Source organism: Heterocephalus glaber, unplaced genomic scaffold, assembly GCF_053883595.1.
Source record: "Heterocephalus glaber isolate CG9 unplaced genomic scaffold, H.glaber_assembly_v1.0 deba00001733, whole genome shotgun sequence".
Taxonomy (NCBI): domain Eukaryota; kingdom Metazoa; phylum Chordata; class Mammalia; order Rodentia; family Bathyergidae; genus Heterocephalus; species Heterocephalus glaber.
Genome location: NW_028258444.1, coordinates 18,052,957 through 18,067,333, shown reverse-complemented (window position 1 = coordinate 18,067,333; position 14,377 = coordinate 18,052,957). Strand labels below are relative to the sequence as shown.

Genomic DNA, 14,377 nt, shown 5'->3' with positions numbered 1-14,377 from the left:
CAGTGGACCCTTGGTGTGAGGAGAGGCTAGAGTATTTCTTTCCTTCCACTAGACTTGGGCCACACAATGTGGAACCTGGCCACCTGAGCTAGTAGACACAACAAACACCTGAGGGTCGGTGCAGGGTTTTATTGGTGATGACAGTGAGCTGGGACAGGGTCTTGAACATGCTCTGTAGGTCACACGCTAGAGCCATAAGGCAAGGGTAACCAGGTAGACAGGGCCTTGGGGCTGTCCACTGTGTCCTATGTCTCCCCATCTAGCCCTAACCTAACAAGCAGCAAAGAGTCAGGGAAAAATGTCTGGAACCCCTCTTCCAGAGGCTTGAAGAGCAAGAAGAGAAATGACAAGATGCAAGGGTGAAAGGAGAGGCGAGGAGGCCGTGAAACTGTTGCATCTTTTCAAACTCCCAGTCCAGGATGGCTCCTGCCTCCCTTAGCGTGACCATGCTCTGGGTCCCTGGTCTTGTCATGCTAAGCTTGCTGGGTGGGTGAGGAGGGGTCTTCCCTCCGAGACCTGCAGCTGTGGTCTTTCTCTGGCCCAGCCTCACCTGCCTGCTGCTCCAGCTGTGGATGTGGCTGCACCACTCCAGCTGACGGGTGGAACTGCCACGCTGTTGGGTTTTGATTGTTTCATTTCTGATGCATAGCAGTGAGGTGAGTAGAGGCCCTTGGACCCCAAAGCACAAGCCCTGAGCCCCTTGACTGTTAGGACTTGTGCCTGTTCAGGAATCTTGTTTCTTCCTCATGCCGTGGCACCCCCACCCCCACCCTCCAGTTACTCTGAGGGGGGTCCCTTCCCTGAGTCTAGTGGGAAGGCCCCTGCTAAGGGGATCTTGGCCTGAGGGCACTGCCCAATGGGGCAGCTTCTTGTGCAGGAGGCAAGGAAGGTGCCAGGGGTGCAGAACACACAGCTAGTACCTGGAATGGGAGTCTAGGGGTCACTGTGCCCAGGAGGTAAGGGGGCCCCCTGCTTCTCCCAGAACCTTGGGACTGCAGGATTGTGGGAGCTGAGCCTAGTGGCAGCCTAATGCCAGTCTAACTCCAACCTGCCTGGAGTGGGTGTCCAAGCCAGCTACGCCTGTGCCTGCCAGGGCAAGGCAACAGGACGCTGTCAGTAGCTATCCTTGGGCCAAGGTCGGTTGCGCTGCCAGTTCCGATCATTGTGGTTGTGCTCCGAGTCCTGGGCTAGGAGCCGGTCTTGGGGATCATGCCCATTAGCACTGGGCAGCCCTGAAGTGTGCTGGCGGTGAGGCTGATACAGGTCCTGGTAGGCATCTGCATAGTCCTCCTCCAGGTGGCGGGAACTACGCTGTGAAGATCCTGTCCAGGCCTGGCGGGAGCTCTCGCTGGCCTCGTCTGAGGGCATCAAGCTGTCCCGCTCCAATGGTGAGTGCTCCTCTCCTCGCTCCCCCAGCAGCTCCTGGTTCTGGGGGGCACATGCAACTCTCAGCAAGGCAGCAGATCTCGCCTTTGCCTCCCTCCCACCTCTGGCATGGTAGAGGATTCTTCCTTCTTAACTCAGTTCCCAAGCACAGGAAACAAGTGTGAGAAAGAAGCATGCTGGAGCATTCTTCCTGGCTGACACAGAAAACCAGAGCTCTTAACTCCTACAGATTCAGGCTCTGTCTTCAATCTGACCGAGAGAAGGGTTTGGAGATGTTTCTCTTGATGCCTAGAGAGCCCGTCTCTGATTACCCATCTCAATGATTTACTCACTCATCAGGAAGTTTCTTTGTCCATATGCACTACAGTAGCTCTCTACACAGAGCCAAGAGCTAAACCACTCCTCAGCCTTCTAAACTGCAGGCCAAGGATGTTCTTCTGGACAAGGAAAGGAGCCATGCTTTGGCTGGCTTGGCTCGCACACCTGTGCCCACTGGAAATGGTTACCTGAAGTCCAGGGATGGCACTGGGAGGGCCCAGAAGTCCAGCACCAGGAGCTGGATGGTGGGTGGCCCGCCAGTAAACCTCTAGGTATTCGGCCAGGTGCTCACAGGCATCTTCTAGCTGGTTCTCATCTAGAATCACATCAAATGACTCCTGGGAAGGGAAGGTGAAGGGAGAATGTTGGCTTCCTCTCAGCAGCAGCTTCCACCCATCTCTCTACTCCCGTGGCCCCAAAAGAAGAGGTGAAGGAGCAGCTGAGCCAGGCACTCACTGGAGGGCACTGAACCAACTTATCATACGCCATCATCTGTACAGTCAGGTGCTTCATCTGTGACTTCCCCCTGGAGCGGATGAGCCGCTGGAGTACCTGAGGAGGGAAGGCAGAGCTGGGCCTGGAAGGAACTGGGCAGGTACCTCACCTGTGATACAGCACCAGTAGCAGATGTAACAGGCAGCAAGAAAAGAGAACCTGACTGCCCTGGCACACACAGGTGTGTCACATTCCAGCGGCAGCTTTGAGGCCTCTCCCATCATCTCGCTGACTTACCTTGGGGGAGGACACTTTGACAAAGACGATGATGGGAGCCAGTGAGGTCTTGGCCAGCTGTGCTGGGTGGTTAATGGTGTCCGCATCCAATACTACTAGCTGCAGGGATTTGGCCAGCTCGAATATACGCTCGATCTCACTCTGTACTTCAGCTAAGGATGGGGAGCAGCAGTACTCAATAGGGGCACCACCCACTGCTTACTCCCATGGCTTTGAGGGCTCCCAGTGGTGGACAGGGAGGAACTGCAAGCCTGGCCAGGCAGAGGACCAGGGAAAGGAGGAGAAGGGTGGGCTCTTGCAGATTCTGGGGCAGGCAGAGGAGAGGGGCAGAAAGACAAGGAGCTGGGGAAGGGAAAAAGGGAGAAAGAAGGTTCTCACTAGTGCCTGAGTAGGCAGAGAAGCAGGAGAAGGGGCTCCTCACCAATGCTGGAGCGGGCCGAGGAGCGCTCAATGATGGTCCTCTTGCCAGGGTTGTTGAGCACAGATCGCTTTGCCAGGGAGAGGTCAGCTGTGACGCGAGTGATGGAGATCCTGGGTGGGGGTGGAGAATCAGAGCTGGTGTTTAAGTCTCAGCCTCTCTTTACCCAGGTAACTCTGCCTGTAGAGGGAACCTGCCTCAGGCATATGGAAGTAGGCAGTGATCTGGGGAGCTGAGGCCATGCTAGGCCAGGGCAGCTTACCTGCCATCAAACCGGTGTTTGAGGAAGTCGAAGAGAGCCTTCTGCATCATGTCCGTGACCTGGGAGTGGGGGTACAGGGGCAGCAGCACTAACCAAGAGCCCTGGAGAGAGGCAGTGTCCCCACGCATAGCCCCAGGGCCCCTCCACAGACCCTGATGGGGGGAATACTCCTCCCACTGTTCCTGGGGCCTTCCTGTTACGGGCAGGACAGGGATGATTCTCTGGGCTCAAGGATCTTGTCTCACCTCGTAACCTTTTAGAGAGGGTCCCACCAGCACCACAGGCCGCATGGAGGGCACCACATCGTACGGGGGGACATGTTCTGCCTGCAGAGTGGACAGGTCAGACAACTTCATGGCCCTGGTACCTGCCTCATGCCTGACAAGCATTCCAGGCAGAATCAGAAGTTCTGGGTTCCCTCCCCTCTGTTCTGTCCCTCTAACACCGACTACCTAGAAAAGTTCCCCAGAGCCAAGAGCCATGAGCCCCCCAGCCCAAGTCCCTTCCTTGACTCACCTGCTTTTGCTTCTGCTTGGCTTTTTGGAAAAGGAAATAAAATATTAAAGTTGGGAAAAGGTCCTGGGGGCATGCTATTCCCTTCCCCAGAGGAGCACTGGGCTGTTCCCAGCTCTTCAGATCCCTCCACCAGCCCCTTCCCATGCAGTCCCCCTGCCCCTGTGTCTTAGTTACCCCACTACCCAGGGTGGGTGGCTCCAGGGAGGCTACCTAGAGATGGAGGAGGAGAGCGACGGTTGCCGATGTCACTCAGGCTAGAAGGGTTTCCAGATCTCCTGAGAGGAAAGGGAGGACAGAGAGTGAAGGAGGAACAGAGGGAAGAAGGGAGGGAAAGATGGGGTGGGAGAGAGGGAGACAGGGAGAGAGACAGAGAAAGAGAGAAGGTTTCTCTGTGTAGGTTCTATACATTTAATAGTTGTACAAATTCCCACCCACCTTTTTGTTTGTTTTTCTTTTTTTAAGACAGGGTCTCCTCTGTAGTCCAGGCTGACCTAGGACTTGCTAAGTAGTCTAGGCTGATTAGAACTCCTGGCAACCCTCCTGCCTCAGCCTCCCCAGTAGGATTATAGGCATGCACCAGCACACTCTACTCCCACCTGCTTTGGTGAGAGCAGAATATGTGGGATGTGTGCATTTGTGTGTATGCTTGTAGATCTGTAAGACGGAAATGTTTACGTGCTGGCTGTGTATCTGTGCAGGGGGTTATGCATGCACGTGTGGTGTGTGCTGTAACTGGGTACTTGGGACAAGGACACGTGTTTGGGGTGTGTGTTTCATATTAGAGCCACAGCCCTGCTCTCACCTGGCCTTCTGCTCCTGTTTGAGCCGGATGCTCTCCAGGCGCTGGGGGCTGGGGATGAAGGCGATGTCCCCACCCTCTTTGACTAGCCTGCCGATCCACCAGTCATTGCTGTACTTCTGGGGTTGGGGTGGAGCAGGAAGGGGTGGTGAGAAGAGCTGGCTTCAATAGTAAGGAGCCAGGGAGGCCTTTGGGGAGCTGCTTGGAGGAAGGGGGGCAGTGGGCAAGAGGTGTGGGAGGGAAGGGACCCAGGGCTGAGCCACAGGATCTCAGAGTAGGGCGGCAGCATCGCGTTACAGAGGACCTCAGAGCAGGTGAATCTCACCGCTCACTTTACAGACATGTAAACTGAGGACCAAGCCAGGTCTCAGAAGGGTGGAAACCCCAGGCACCAGGTCTTGGGTAGCAGGGTGTACAGGTTAAGGGTAAGAGGAGAGGAGTTTGGGACTTCTGATTAATAGACGGAGACCCGAAGTAAGAGGCATGGGATCTGAGGCAGGGCTAGAAAATTGTTCCAGAGGCTTCTGCAGGGAGGGGATGTCAATCACCTCTTTAATGTGCAGAAAATCTTTGGCCTCAAAGTTGACTCCAGAGCCCTGGACTGGGCACTCCTCGTCCAGTACGCCACAGTAGCTGACATTGGTCCTCACAGCAAATGCCACAGGTTTGTGCTGGAGAATTTGGCCATCCGTGCAAGTGAGAGGTGCCTCAGGGACCCTTTCCCCACCTCAGCACCCGGTCGGTTGGGAAGGCAGAGGCCAGTGCAGTGGGAGTTTAGTGTCATCCAGAGCCTCTGTACAGCACACATACTCTTCTGTATTCAAGGACAACCTGCCCACGGCCCCTTCTGCCTGCCCAGAAGATATACCTTGGCCCTCTCGAGCTGCTGCTGTGCCTGGCTCTCCACTTCACGCCGGGCACTCTCCCGGTCCTCCTCCAGGGAGACGTCTGAGTCCAGAGATGGGCGGCTGGTATAGGAGTCGGCTGAACCCTAGGATGGGAGAGAGCCTGTGACTCCTGGGCTCAGGTGTTCGACACCACAGAGGTGCCCTCCTAGCCCCACACTGGTATCTCCGTCACTTCTGGCTTCTATATCTTCTAGGGAGATGTTGGACTCCTATGCTCCTCCATCCCCTGAAAAGGGCTCCAGGACCCCTAGGTGTTAGGGAAGCTGGTGCAATCCATATGTGTGAAGATCGGGGTCCCTGTCCCACTCCCAGCCCTATTAATACTGCAGCCTTGAACAGAGCTTTTCCTTTTTTTTTTTTTTTTCTGCAGTACTGGGGATTGAACTCAAGAACTTATGCTTGTGCTGCACCAGTGAGCTAAATCCCAGCCCTTTTCCTTTTTTTGTTTTATTTTGTTTTTCTGGGACAGTGTCTCATTATATAGCCCAGGCTGGCCTCAAACTCACCGTGATCCTCCTGCCTCAGCCTCTTGAGTGCTGGATTATAGGCATGCACCACCAAACCCAGTGGGCAGAGCTTTTACTTCTCTTTCCTTTTTTTTTTTTGATATAGGGGACTGAACTTGGGACCTTGCACTTTCGAGGCAGGCGGCGGAACCCCTGAGCTACATTCTGGGGCCAACTTGTCTTTCCTTCCTTTTCTCCCCTCTACCATGTCTTCTGAGGCAAAGGGAAAAGAGATATACTAAAGATGATAAATTGGAGATTGTAGAAGAATTGGCTCTCTTGTTCACATCAGCCTGCAAAGCAGCCTGGACATTATCCCTTTATTATGTCTGGCCAAAGTGCAGCAATGAGCCAGGTGTGGTGGTGCACTCCTGTAATTCTAGCAGTCAGGAGGCTGAGGCACAACTGCTTCATGTTTGAGGCCATCCTGGGCCACAGAATGAGTTCAAGGTCAGCCTGAACTATATAGTAAGACCCTGTCTGAAGACAAAACAAAACAAATCAAAACAGACAAACAAACCCAAAAAAGATAGTGGTTGGTCTTGAGTGTCAGGATATAACCACCACCTTCTTACTCAGGTCCCTTTCCCTACCCCAACAAAGCTTTGAAGCCTCTCCCACCTGGTGAGTCCTTGTCTTTTCAGGATGAAGCCTGCACCCAGAGCTGCCAACTCTTGGAAGTTACCCCACCCCCTTTACCCACTCCAATCCATACTTTCCTCCCTCCCACTCTGCTAGGGCAAGTGGCCAGATGGGAGCAGCAAATAAAGACACAGACCATGAGGGCAACACAGAGCTATCTCCCTGGCACAGGTGAGACTGGGCCACGGCTCCCACCCGCCTATATCCCCCTACCCCTTTCCCCAGGTCTAGGGGAGATCAGGCCCTGGAGGAAAGCCATGCCAGGCAACCTAGCAGAGGTACAGGACCCTAGGGACGTAGGGAGGGGGTTTTTGGCAAAGTGAGCAAGCAGAGTCAGTGAGTCCTCCCCATAGGAAGGGTGTTTGGGGGATGAGGGTGCATTTGAAGAGGTACAGAGTTAATCTTCAAGGCTATAAGAGATGCCCAAGCACGTAATGGAAGCTGGACTTTAAGACAAGTGGCTGGAAGTTAGGATGTCTGAGTTTCTCCCACAGTTAAGGCAAAGAGGAATTTTGTTTTCTGCCTCACATTTCCCTCTTTACAGGAAGAAGCCCGAGGGGCTACTTCTCTCAATTCTGAGATGTCAGTGGCAGAGAGGGGGTAGGAGCCTAGATAAAGGAGTATGTGTAGGGGAAGACCTGTAGGATCTTCTCAGGCTGAGGAACATTCCCTCAAGACCAGCATGTACGACCACTTACAGAGGACAACAGAAACCAGACTCTTAGCAGAAAAGGTAAAGTCATATACCATGCCCACTATGCCCTCCTGTGCTGGACAAGAGGACTGCTCACTTCACTGTCAGCCCAGGCCCTGAGCCTAAGCTAAAGACAAGGTCTGCAGTAGGCCAAAGGCACCGGATTAGCACAGGGGAAAGCTTTCACTTTACACAAGGAGCGCCTCCCTGCTTCTCTCCATCTCTGCTGAGAACAAAACCCGGCTCCCTTGAGGACAAAGGCTGAGCCCCAGAAAGAATCTTTGCATAGGGCAAGGGAACCTCCTTCCCAGGGTTCTTAGGACACAAGAGCTATCTCTGTGGGACATGGGAGGCTGAGAGGGTAGAGGCCAAGAGGGCTGGAAATAAGAAGCAAGGCAGGATGACCACTCAGTGTGCATCAGGTACCTCCTAGATGCCCAGATTGGTGCTCCCTGCTGCCCACATGCTCAGCCTAATTTAGTGATATTCATGCCCCTGCCTGGGGTGTCTGGGTTCGCTGGCCTCTCATCCTGGGAAGGGAATGACAGAGTCTCTCCCTCAATATTTAATGAGTTGTGCTGGAAATGGAACCCCCTTTCTATGATTCCCAAGTCTGGGCTCACCCATTTCTCGTGTTCTGGTATCACCTGAGGTCAGGGCTGCCCTGGCAAGTAGATGCTGGGGTCTTACCTCCCCTTTCCCTGCTCTGCCAAAACAGCCAGCGGCTCAGTACTTGGGAGCTGCCAGAGTTGGCATAGTGCCCTGGTGGTGCCCCTCTTGCCTGGTGAGTGTGTGGGCAGGCTGCAGCTCCTTTCTTGCCTGGCATGGGGGAAGGAGAGGAGGGAGATGAGCCGGTGGATTTATTTAGAGCCTGATCTCCCTCCTACTGCTTCAGAGGGGGCCTCGAGAGAGCAAGGAGCCAGGCAAGAGGAAGAGAAGTGGGGGAGGGCGATCCAGGAATCAGAAAGGGACCAGGAGGAGCAATGGGTCAGCAGGCTGCCCTCAAACCCACCCATGTGTCAGCCTTCTCCTTGCAAGGGCCCTTGCCTTCTCACCAGGGACAGGAAGAACCTCCTAGGGCCCTGCAACCCCACAGAGAGGCTCATTTTCAAGCTCACCTTGGCACCCTGGGATAGGCCAGCTGTCCCTTCAACTGACAGAAAGAGGTGTCCACCAGAGCCTCGAAAATCATCTGCTCTAGAGGCAACGTCATTAGCCCCAAAGGCCCCTTGGAAAATTGGGCTCAGGAGGAGTCCAGTCCCTGAAAAGGACTGACAGCTGTGTGTTCTACATCTCAGCACTCATGTAGCCCAGAGATGGGAGAAAACTCCACCCCACGGCGCTCCAGGCCCAGGACGCACACCTTCCACACCTGTCAGGGCCCTTCCAAGCCACCTAGTGGTTCTCTCCCCTGAAGGCCTTCCTGGTGGGACATCTGAGGGAGGGGGCTGCTCCCCATCTTTCCAGGCATTCTCCCTTCTCTCTGAGCTCCTGGAATCACTGCCTAATGAGCTGATTTGTCTCAGTGGGTCAGGAGATAAAAGCAAAGAGGAGAATTAAATATTTATCGGTTGCCTGGTTCTCTGAGCAAAGAGCTTCCTCTTCATCCCCAGGCCCTCAGCTCCTCTGGCCTCACCTCCAGGCCCTCCATGCTGAGCAGCTCAGGACTCCCACTGCTCTGAGGAAGGCTTGGTAGAAGGCTGGGGAATGGATGGAGCTCAGTCAGATGGCCCACTCATGTGCTGGGTGCCCAGGCTTTAGCTGGGAGCGAAACTGGGCTAGAGAGAGGGCAAAGAGACAAGGCAATATGCAGAGATGGAGGGGAGAAAGGGAGAAAGGGGCTCAAGTTTTATGATTCTGTCTGAAGAAGCTACTACCTGACTCCGATGTTCTCCCAGCTCCCCAAATTGTCGTTTACTTGAGGTACAGGTCTGGAGTGTGGCCCTCCCCCTAAGCGCCAGCTTCCCTCCAACTGTTGTGTTCAGACCCCCCCAACCCTGAATTTGGAACTCCATACACTGTGTATTGCATCTCCACGACCTCGGACCCGCAGCCTCCAGCCCTTCCTCGCCTGCCCCTTTTGTCCTGGGGCTCCGGGGCCACCTGCTCGAGCCTTCCCCCAACACTGCCTCCTCGGGACACATACCCCAGCCCGAATCCAGGTCCGGGGCAGTGGGGAGCCCTTTCCTAGAGCGCGCCCCTACGCGTCCTGCCCAGCCAGGAAGGCCTTTTTTCAAAGTCCTGAACTGGGGGAAGGGTTAAAGGGAGAGGAGGTGTCACCCCCACCCTCCGCGGGCACTCACCGCCTCCGAGTCCTCAAACCCGGGCACGTAGGAGTCGTCATACATGGGGGAGTCCGAGTGGGGGGAAGCGCGCGGCGCCGGGGGCGGGAGCGGCCCGGAGGCTGGGGCGCGGACAGCGGGCCGCGCCCGAGATGCCACCGAGCCCGGCAGCCCTGCGGGCGGCGGCGGAGAGCGCGAGAGAGCGCGAAGGAGCGGGCGAGCCGCGAGGACCAGCTGCTCGGAGCTCAAATCACCGCTCCCCTCCCCACCCCCCAAACCCAGCCGGTCCCACCCCAAGAGCCGAGCGCGGCTGAGGAATCTGGCGCCGGCTCCCGCAACAATAGTGCCCGCCCACCTGACGCCCTCTGGGCCGGCGAGGGCGGCGCGCCCGGGGAGCCTCGAGCGGGGGGAGGTGGGTCCCCGGCACCTCCGGGGCAGGGGCTGCGGGGAGGGAGGGAGGAGAGGCTGCGGGTGGGGCGGGCCTCGGCGGCAGGAGGCGGGGCGAGGAGAGATGAGGAGACAGCTGCGCTCGCTCCGCCACCCGGGAACTGCTCCGCCGGGAAACAAAGGGCTGGCGCGGGGGAGGGGGCGCGGCGGCCGGACCGCGACCTGGGGAGAGCGGGGAGGGCGCGGGTGACGGGAGGGCAGGAGACAGCGTGACGAAGGAGGGGGAGGAAGGAGGAGCAGACAGGAAAATGAGGAAAGACGGGCGCGGGGCGGGGGTCCCAGGTGAGAAGGCGGCGGGTCTGGCCCCAGGCGACTCCGAAAGCAAACCCGGCAATAGTACTGGGGAAGTATGGATCAGGCGTCCCCAGGCCAACGCCCTGAAAGGAGCCCAACAAGTGCCCGGCCCCCTAGTGCTAGCTAGGCTGCAGCAAAGGGCAGTGTCGCCCTACCCCTGAGAAGGGGAAAAGTTCCGATGGGTTGGGTATCCCCCCACTCCCACACCTGTTGTGAGGATAGATTGCATCCTAGTCTGGCCAGGATGGAGGTTGCTGTCAAGGGTCGTGTCAGACATTGCTAAGGCTTCCTTGGGATCTGGGCAGAACATGGGTGTTTTAGGTTAATTTAAAGGAATACAGGAGGAAACTAGAGGGTGGAAGTGCGTGTGCGTGCGTGTGTGTGTTTGTGTGTGTGTGTGTGTGTGTGTATTCTGGGTGGAACGAAAGATAGGAGCCATGTACACTGGAGTTGGAAAAGGGAAAGGGCAGTGAATCTCCCTCTTTTACAAAAGGCGGGGGCGGGGAAGCAGTATCCTGCTTCTAGCCTCCAAACCACCACTCTCTACACCACTTAAGTTTTCAAAGGAGCACGAGATTTGAAAGAGTAGCAGCCCTTACCTTAAAGAAACTTTCCCCGAAGATCTACCACCTTTTTTTTTTTCATCTGAGCAAAATTGTTGCTTTAAATTTTGAACACCCACCTGGATGCCCCAAGAGAAGGATGTGAGATACATACGGGTTACACTTGGACCTTGCACTTTTGTCTATGCTCTTGTTCCTAAGCTAGGCGCTTTTCCATTCTCAATTTCTCACTCCCAGGAGGGTGAGTTCAGGAAGCTGCTCATCTCTTTACCACCCTGGGCCAGAGAGAGAAATCAGCAAGCCAAAATTTGAAAGGATTTGATGAAATCTATGACAAAAGGGACAATGCACAGAAAAGACCACCCAAACCAACTGGCTTCCCACCCGGGCCACTTCTTCCTGTTCCTTTGGCAAGAAAAGAGAAGAAGCCTCATTTTAAGATTGTCCTTAGTCCACCTACTCCCGTGGGTTCTTTCTCCTGCTGGAATTAGCACAAAACTTTGTTGGAGGCCCTGTGGCTGAGGGGCTCAGTCACAATTGAGACAGGCAGTCAGCTCTCACAGTTCCCTCCTGAGTGCTGCATATTTAGGGCTTAGCTATATATTGGGGTTTTCTGTATTGGAAGTTCTCTGACAGTCTTCACTCTTTGATGCCCTTTCCCAGGTCCTTGGTGTTCCTTGTATCCTCTCTTTTCATTGAATCTCAATTCTTCCTCTTCCTCCAGCACCGAGAGAGATGTGAAAAAGTAACACCCTCAAAGCACTCTTCTGGGAGGTGGTCCTAATGGTTTTCTCACATCTCTGAATCTACTCTCTTGGCCTGTCCTTTTGAGACTCTCCCCACCCACAGCGGGTGCTGGGAGTGCATGTAACAGTAGATCTGCCATCAACAGCATTTCTTCCTCACACATCTAGCTGTTTTCATCCCCTGCTGGGACAATGTTGTCTAGGTCTGCTCCTGAGGCATGAGTTGTCATGCCAACAACTCCCAGGAGATGGGTTCTAGTTCCTCATTCCTGGGTCCATCCCCTGGGTCCTGCAGGTGCTTCAGAGCATCCCCCCTCCTCCCAATCACTGCTGCCCAATGCCCCTTTCATTTCTCACCTCACCCACGCCTGCCTACTCGAGCCAGTTGTCACATGGAAGGACATACAAGGAAAAGCTTAAATAAAGCGGTTAGGGAGTTAGAGTTCTTAGGAGCCTCTGAAATACATTCTATCCTCTAAGTGTACTAGGAAGTTGGGCAGATCCCAATCCCTGGGCACTGAATGGGGGAAACCGAGGCAAGAGCTACAAGTTCCGGACCGGGTGGAGGTCCCTAGCACAGGCAGTTGTTAGGCTGGCCCCAGGGAATTCAGACACAGGTACCACGGAAGCTTGGCACAGCCCTCTTAAGCTAGCAACAGTTCTGGCTCCCCAGTGAGTTCCCCCTCTCCCATCCCAGTCCCAATACCTGCCAGTGCCCCTTCCACCCTTGGCTTTACCGCCTCCGTTTCCCTCCCTCCCCATGCTTCAGTCTTCCCCAAATGCCGGCCCTCTTAGCTTGGAGCAGAGCTCTCTTCCCACCTACTGGGGAGGGCCCCCTCCCCCGCAGTTACCTCGTTCAGCAGGAAGGTTGCACTGGAGTCAGAAAAAGACATAGACCGGGCTAGCGGCCTCTCCCCTCCCCCGGGCCAGGGGCTCCGAGGCAGGAGCAGAACCCGGCCGCTGCTCTGCACACTGGCTCCCGCCTGCACGCCTGGCCTCGCCCCACGCTCGCCCGGCTCCACCACCCGCTCCCCTCCCTGGCTCCAGGTTCCTCCCCTTTTTCCCCTCCCTCCCTTTCCCTTTCTCGCCGCCTTCGTCAGTCTCTCTTGCTTTCCCTTCGCCTTCAGTCTAGCCTCTCTCCACTTCCGCCTTTCCTTTCCGCGATCCCTGTTCCCTGTTCATCCCCATCTCTCTCCCTCCCTCCCGGTCTTCCCCTCCCCCTCCGCTTCTTCCACAATCTCCGCCCCAAGAAGGGTAGGGACTCGAGCTCTAGCCGCTGCAGGCCGTCGGGCGGGAATGGTTCACAGGCTGCCCAGGCACCTGCGCTCTAGGAAGAAGGTTCTGCTCGCCCCCAACCCTTGCTCCACACACCCAGCGCCCAGCGCCACACCCCAGGAAGAAAAGCGCGGGGATCCGGCGGCGGCTGGGACCTGGACCTCAGCGGAGGAAAGGACCTAAAAGGAAGAATGCTGGTGTTCCGCTTGCTTGTCCAAGCCTCAGGGCGCGCCCTCTGGGTTCCCGGGGAGCCAAGTTCATCTGCCCCTCCCAGGCGCGGACCCTGTGTTTCCTGCGGGATCCATTTGGAGACAGCCTGGCCGAAACGCGCCCCCGCGCCCGGGCAATCTCTAGGATCACCCCTCCCCTCCCGGTTCGGGCGCCGAGGGTCTCAGTTCCGAGTAGGGAAGGACGAGGCAAAACGAAGCGACTCCTCCCCGGCCCGCTGCAGCGCCCCCTGGGCTTCCTGGTCGGGGTGGCCGAGCACGCCCTCCAGGTGGCGGCAACCCAGGTCCGCCCTCTTGCCAGCAGGAGGCGCTGCCCTAGCCGGGCGCAGCCCGGATGCGGACCCCCAAACCTAGGACTAACCCCTCTCCCAGTCTTCTCCAGGAACTGCAGTCCCACCTCCAGATCCCCTGGAGGGGACCCCAGGCTGCACTCTATACCCACCCCTGTGAGGCTCGAGAGATCCACGTCGCCCCGGGCTCTAACCGGTCCTACCTCCATCCTCGTCTCAAGGGGCGCCCCACTGGGCCGGGCAGCGTCCCAGCCGGGCCTGGGCAGCAGGGAGCGTAGAGTCGCGGGACCGCTCCTCGGGTCAGTACCCCCTCCCGCGCCCTCGGGCGGGCACGTCAAACAGGACAAGCCCAAGTTCTGGCGGGGGAAGGGGGGAGTGGGGATGTAATCCCAGTCGCCTCTCTCCCTGCACCCTTCTGAACTGTTCAGCCTCTTTGGTCCTGCCACACACCCCAGCACCTAGGCTGGACCCTTCTCCACTTAAGCGACAGGGAGATAGACCTGCGACCCAATGACCTCAGCACCATCTAAAACTCTACTTTCCCCAGCTCTTTGAATGTACTTCCCTGGCGGGGGGGCGGGGGGGGTGGGCTTCAGGACCTCTCCTCTCGATTCTCCTATTCCCAGAGACTCTCGGGAGACTGTCTCTCCCTTTCTGTTCAGCTGACATTCCAGGAGAAGCTAGCTCGGAGAAGACCGTCTCCCCACCCCAATTCCTTTTCAGGCTGGATTCAACCTGGAAAGTGCTTTGGGAGGGCGCTGCCTCCCCTCCCTCTGTGGTCTAGTCCGGGGATCTTGTATCCCCTACCCCCACTCACCCCTAAGTTACTCAGGCCTTCAGAAGACATAAAGAGACCGTGTGTGATTTCAGTATGTGAGTGGAGGTTTTTGTGCTCTTCGGTTTTGTTTGTGGCTCTAATAGAAGGAGCAAAAGCTTTGCCATTCATTTGGCGATACAGGAGGGAGAAACCCCTCCTCCCCTCTGCTGACCACAGCTAATGGAGTAGCTCCTTTGGGCCTTAGGGCAGCTTGAGTTTCCATTGGAGAAGCAATTGTCCCTGGCTCCCCTTGCC

General features: G+C 56.4%; 1 protein-coding gene across 8 annotated transcripts; it reads right to left on the bottom strand.

Annotated features, from left to right (window-relative positions):
• Nucleotides 1–109: 109 nt before the first annotated feature.
• On the bottom strand, nt 110–14,167 carry Cacnb3 (calcium voltage-gated channel auxiliary subunit beta 3). 8 transcript variants are annotated; one of them, XM_004863073.4, is made up of 14 exons: nt 9,485–9,584; nt 8,818–8,959; nt 5,300–5,422; nt 4,980–5,102; nt 4,435–4,550; nt 3,843–3,907; nt 3,633–3,652; nt 3,362–3,442; nt 3,117–3,175; nt 2,858–2,967; nt 2,437–2,588; nt 2,161–2,256; nt 1,893–2,042; nt 110–1,428 (listed from the first exon to the last, which is right to left on the bottom strand). In XM_004863073.4, exons 2-14 carry the CDS (start codon nt 8,830–8,832, stop codon nt 1,114–1,116), a joined length of 1,425 nt encoding a protein of 474 aa, XP_004863130.1. In that variant the 5' UTR covers nt 8,833–8,959; nt 9,485–9,584; the 3' UTR covers nt 110–1,113. The 8 variants fall into 8 exon arrangements, with proteins under 8 accessions (XP_004863130.1, XP_087056362.1, XP_021098704.1 ...); XM_087200236.1 differs by lacking the exons at nt 8,818–8,959; nt 9,485–9,584 and adding an exon at nt 14,123–14,167; XM_021243045.1 differs by lacking the exons at nt 8,818–8,959; nt 9,485–9,584 and adding an exon at nt 13,509–13,529.
• Between the last annotated feature and the right edge of the window lie 210 nt (nt 14,168–14,377).

What these genes read in the sequence shown, in the direction of transcription:
- Cacnb3 (XM_004863068.4), bottom strand. Translation starts at nt 9,529, where the DNA reads ATGTATGACGACTCCTACGTGCCCGGGTTTGAGGACTCGGAGGCG. An exon ending in CCAAGCAGAAGCAAAAGCAG is followed by an intron (nt 3,443 to 3,632) that starts GTGAGTCAAGGA and finishes TCCACTCTGCAG; the next exon opens with GCAGAACATGTCCCCCCGTA. An exon ending in AAACACCGGTTTGATGGCAG is followed by an intron (nt 2,968 to 3,116) that starts GTAAGCTGCCCT and finishes ACCCCCACCCAG; the next exon opens with GATCTCCATCACTCGCGTCA.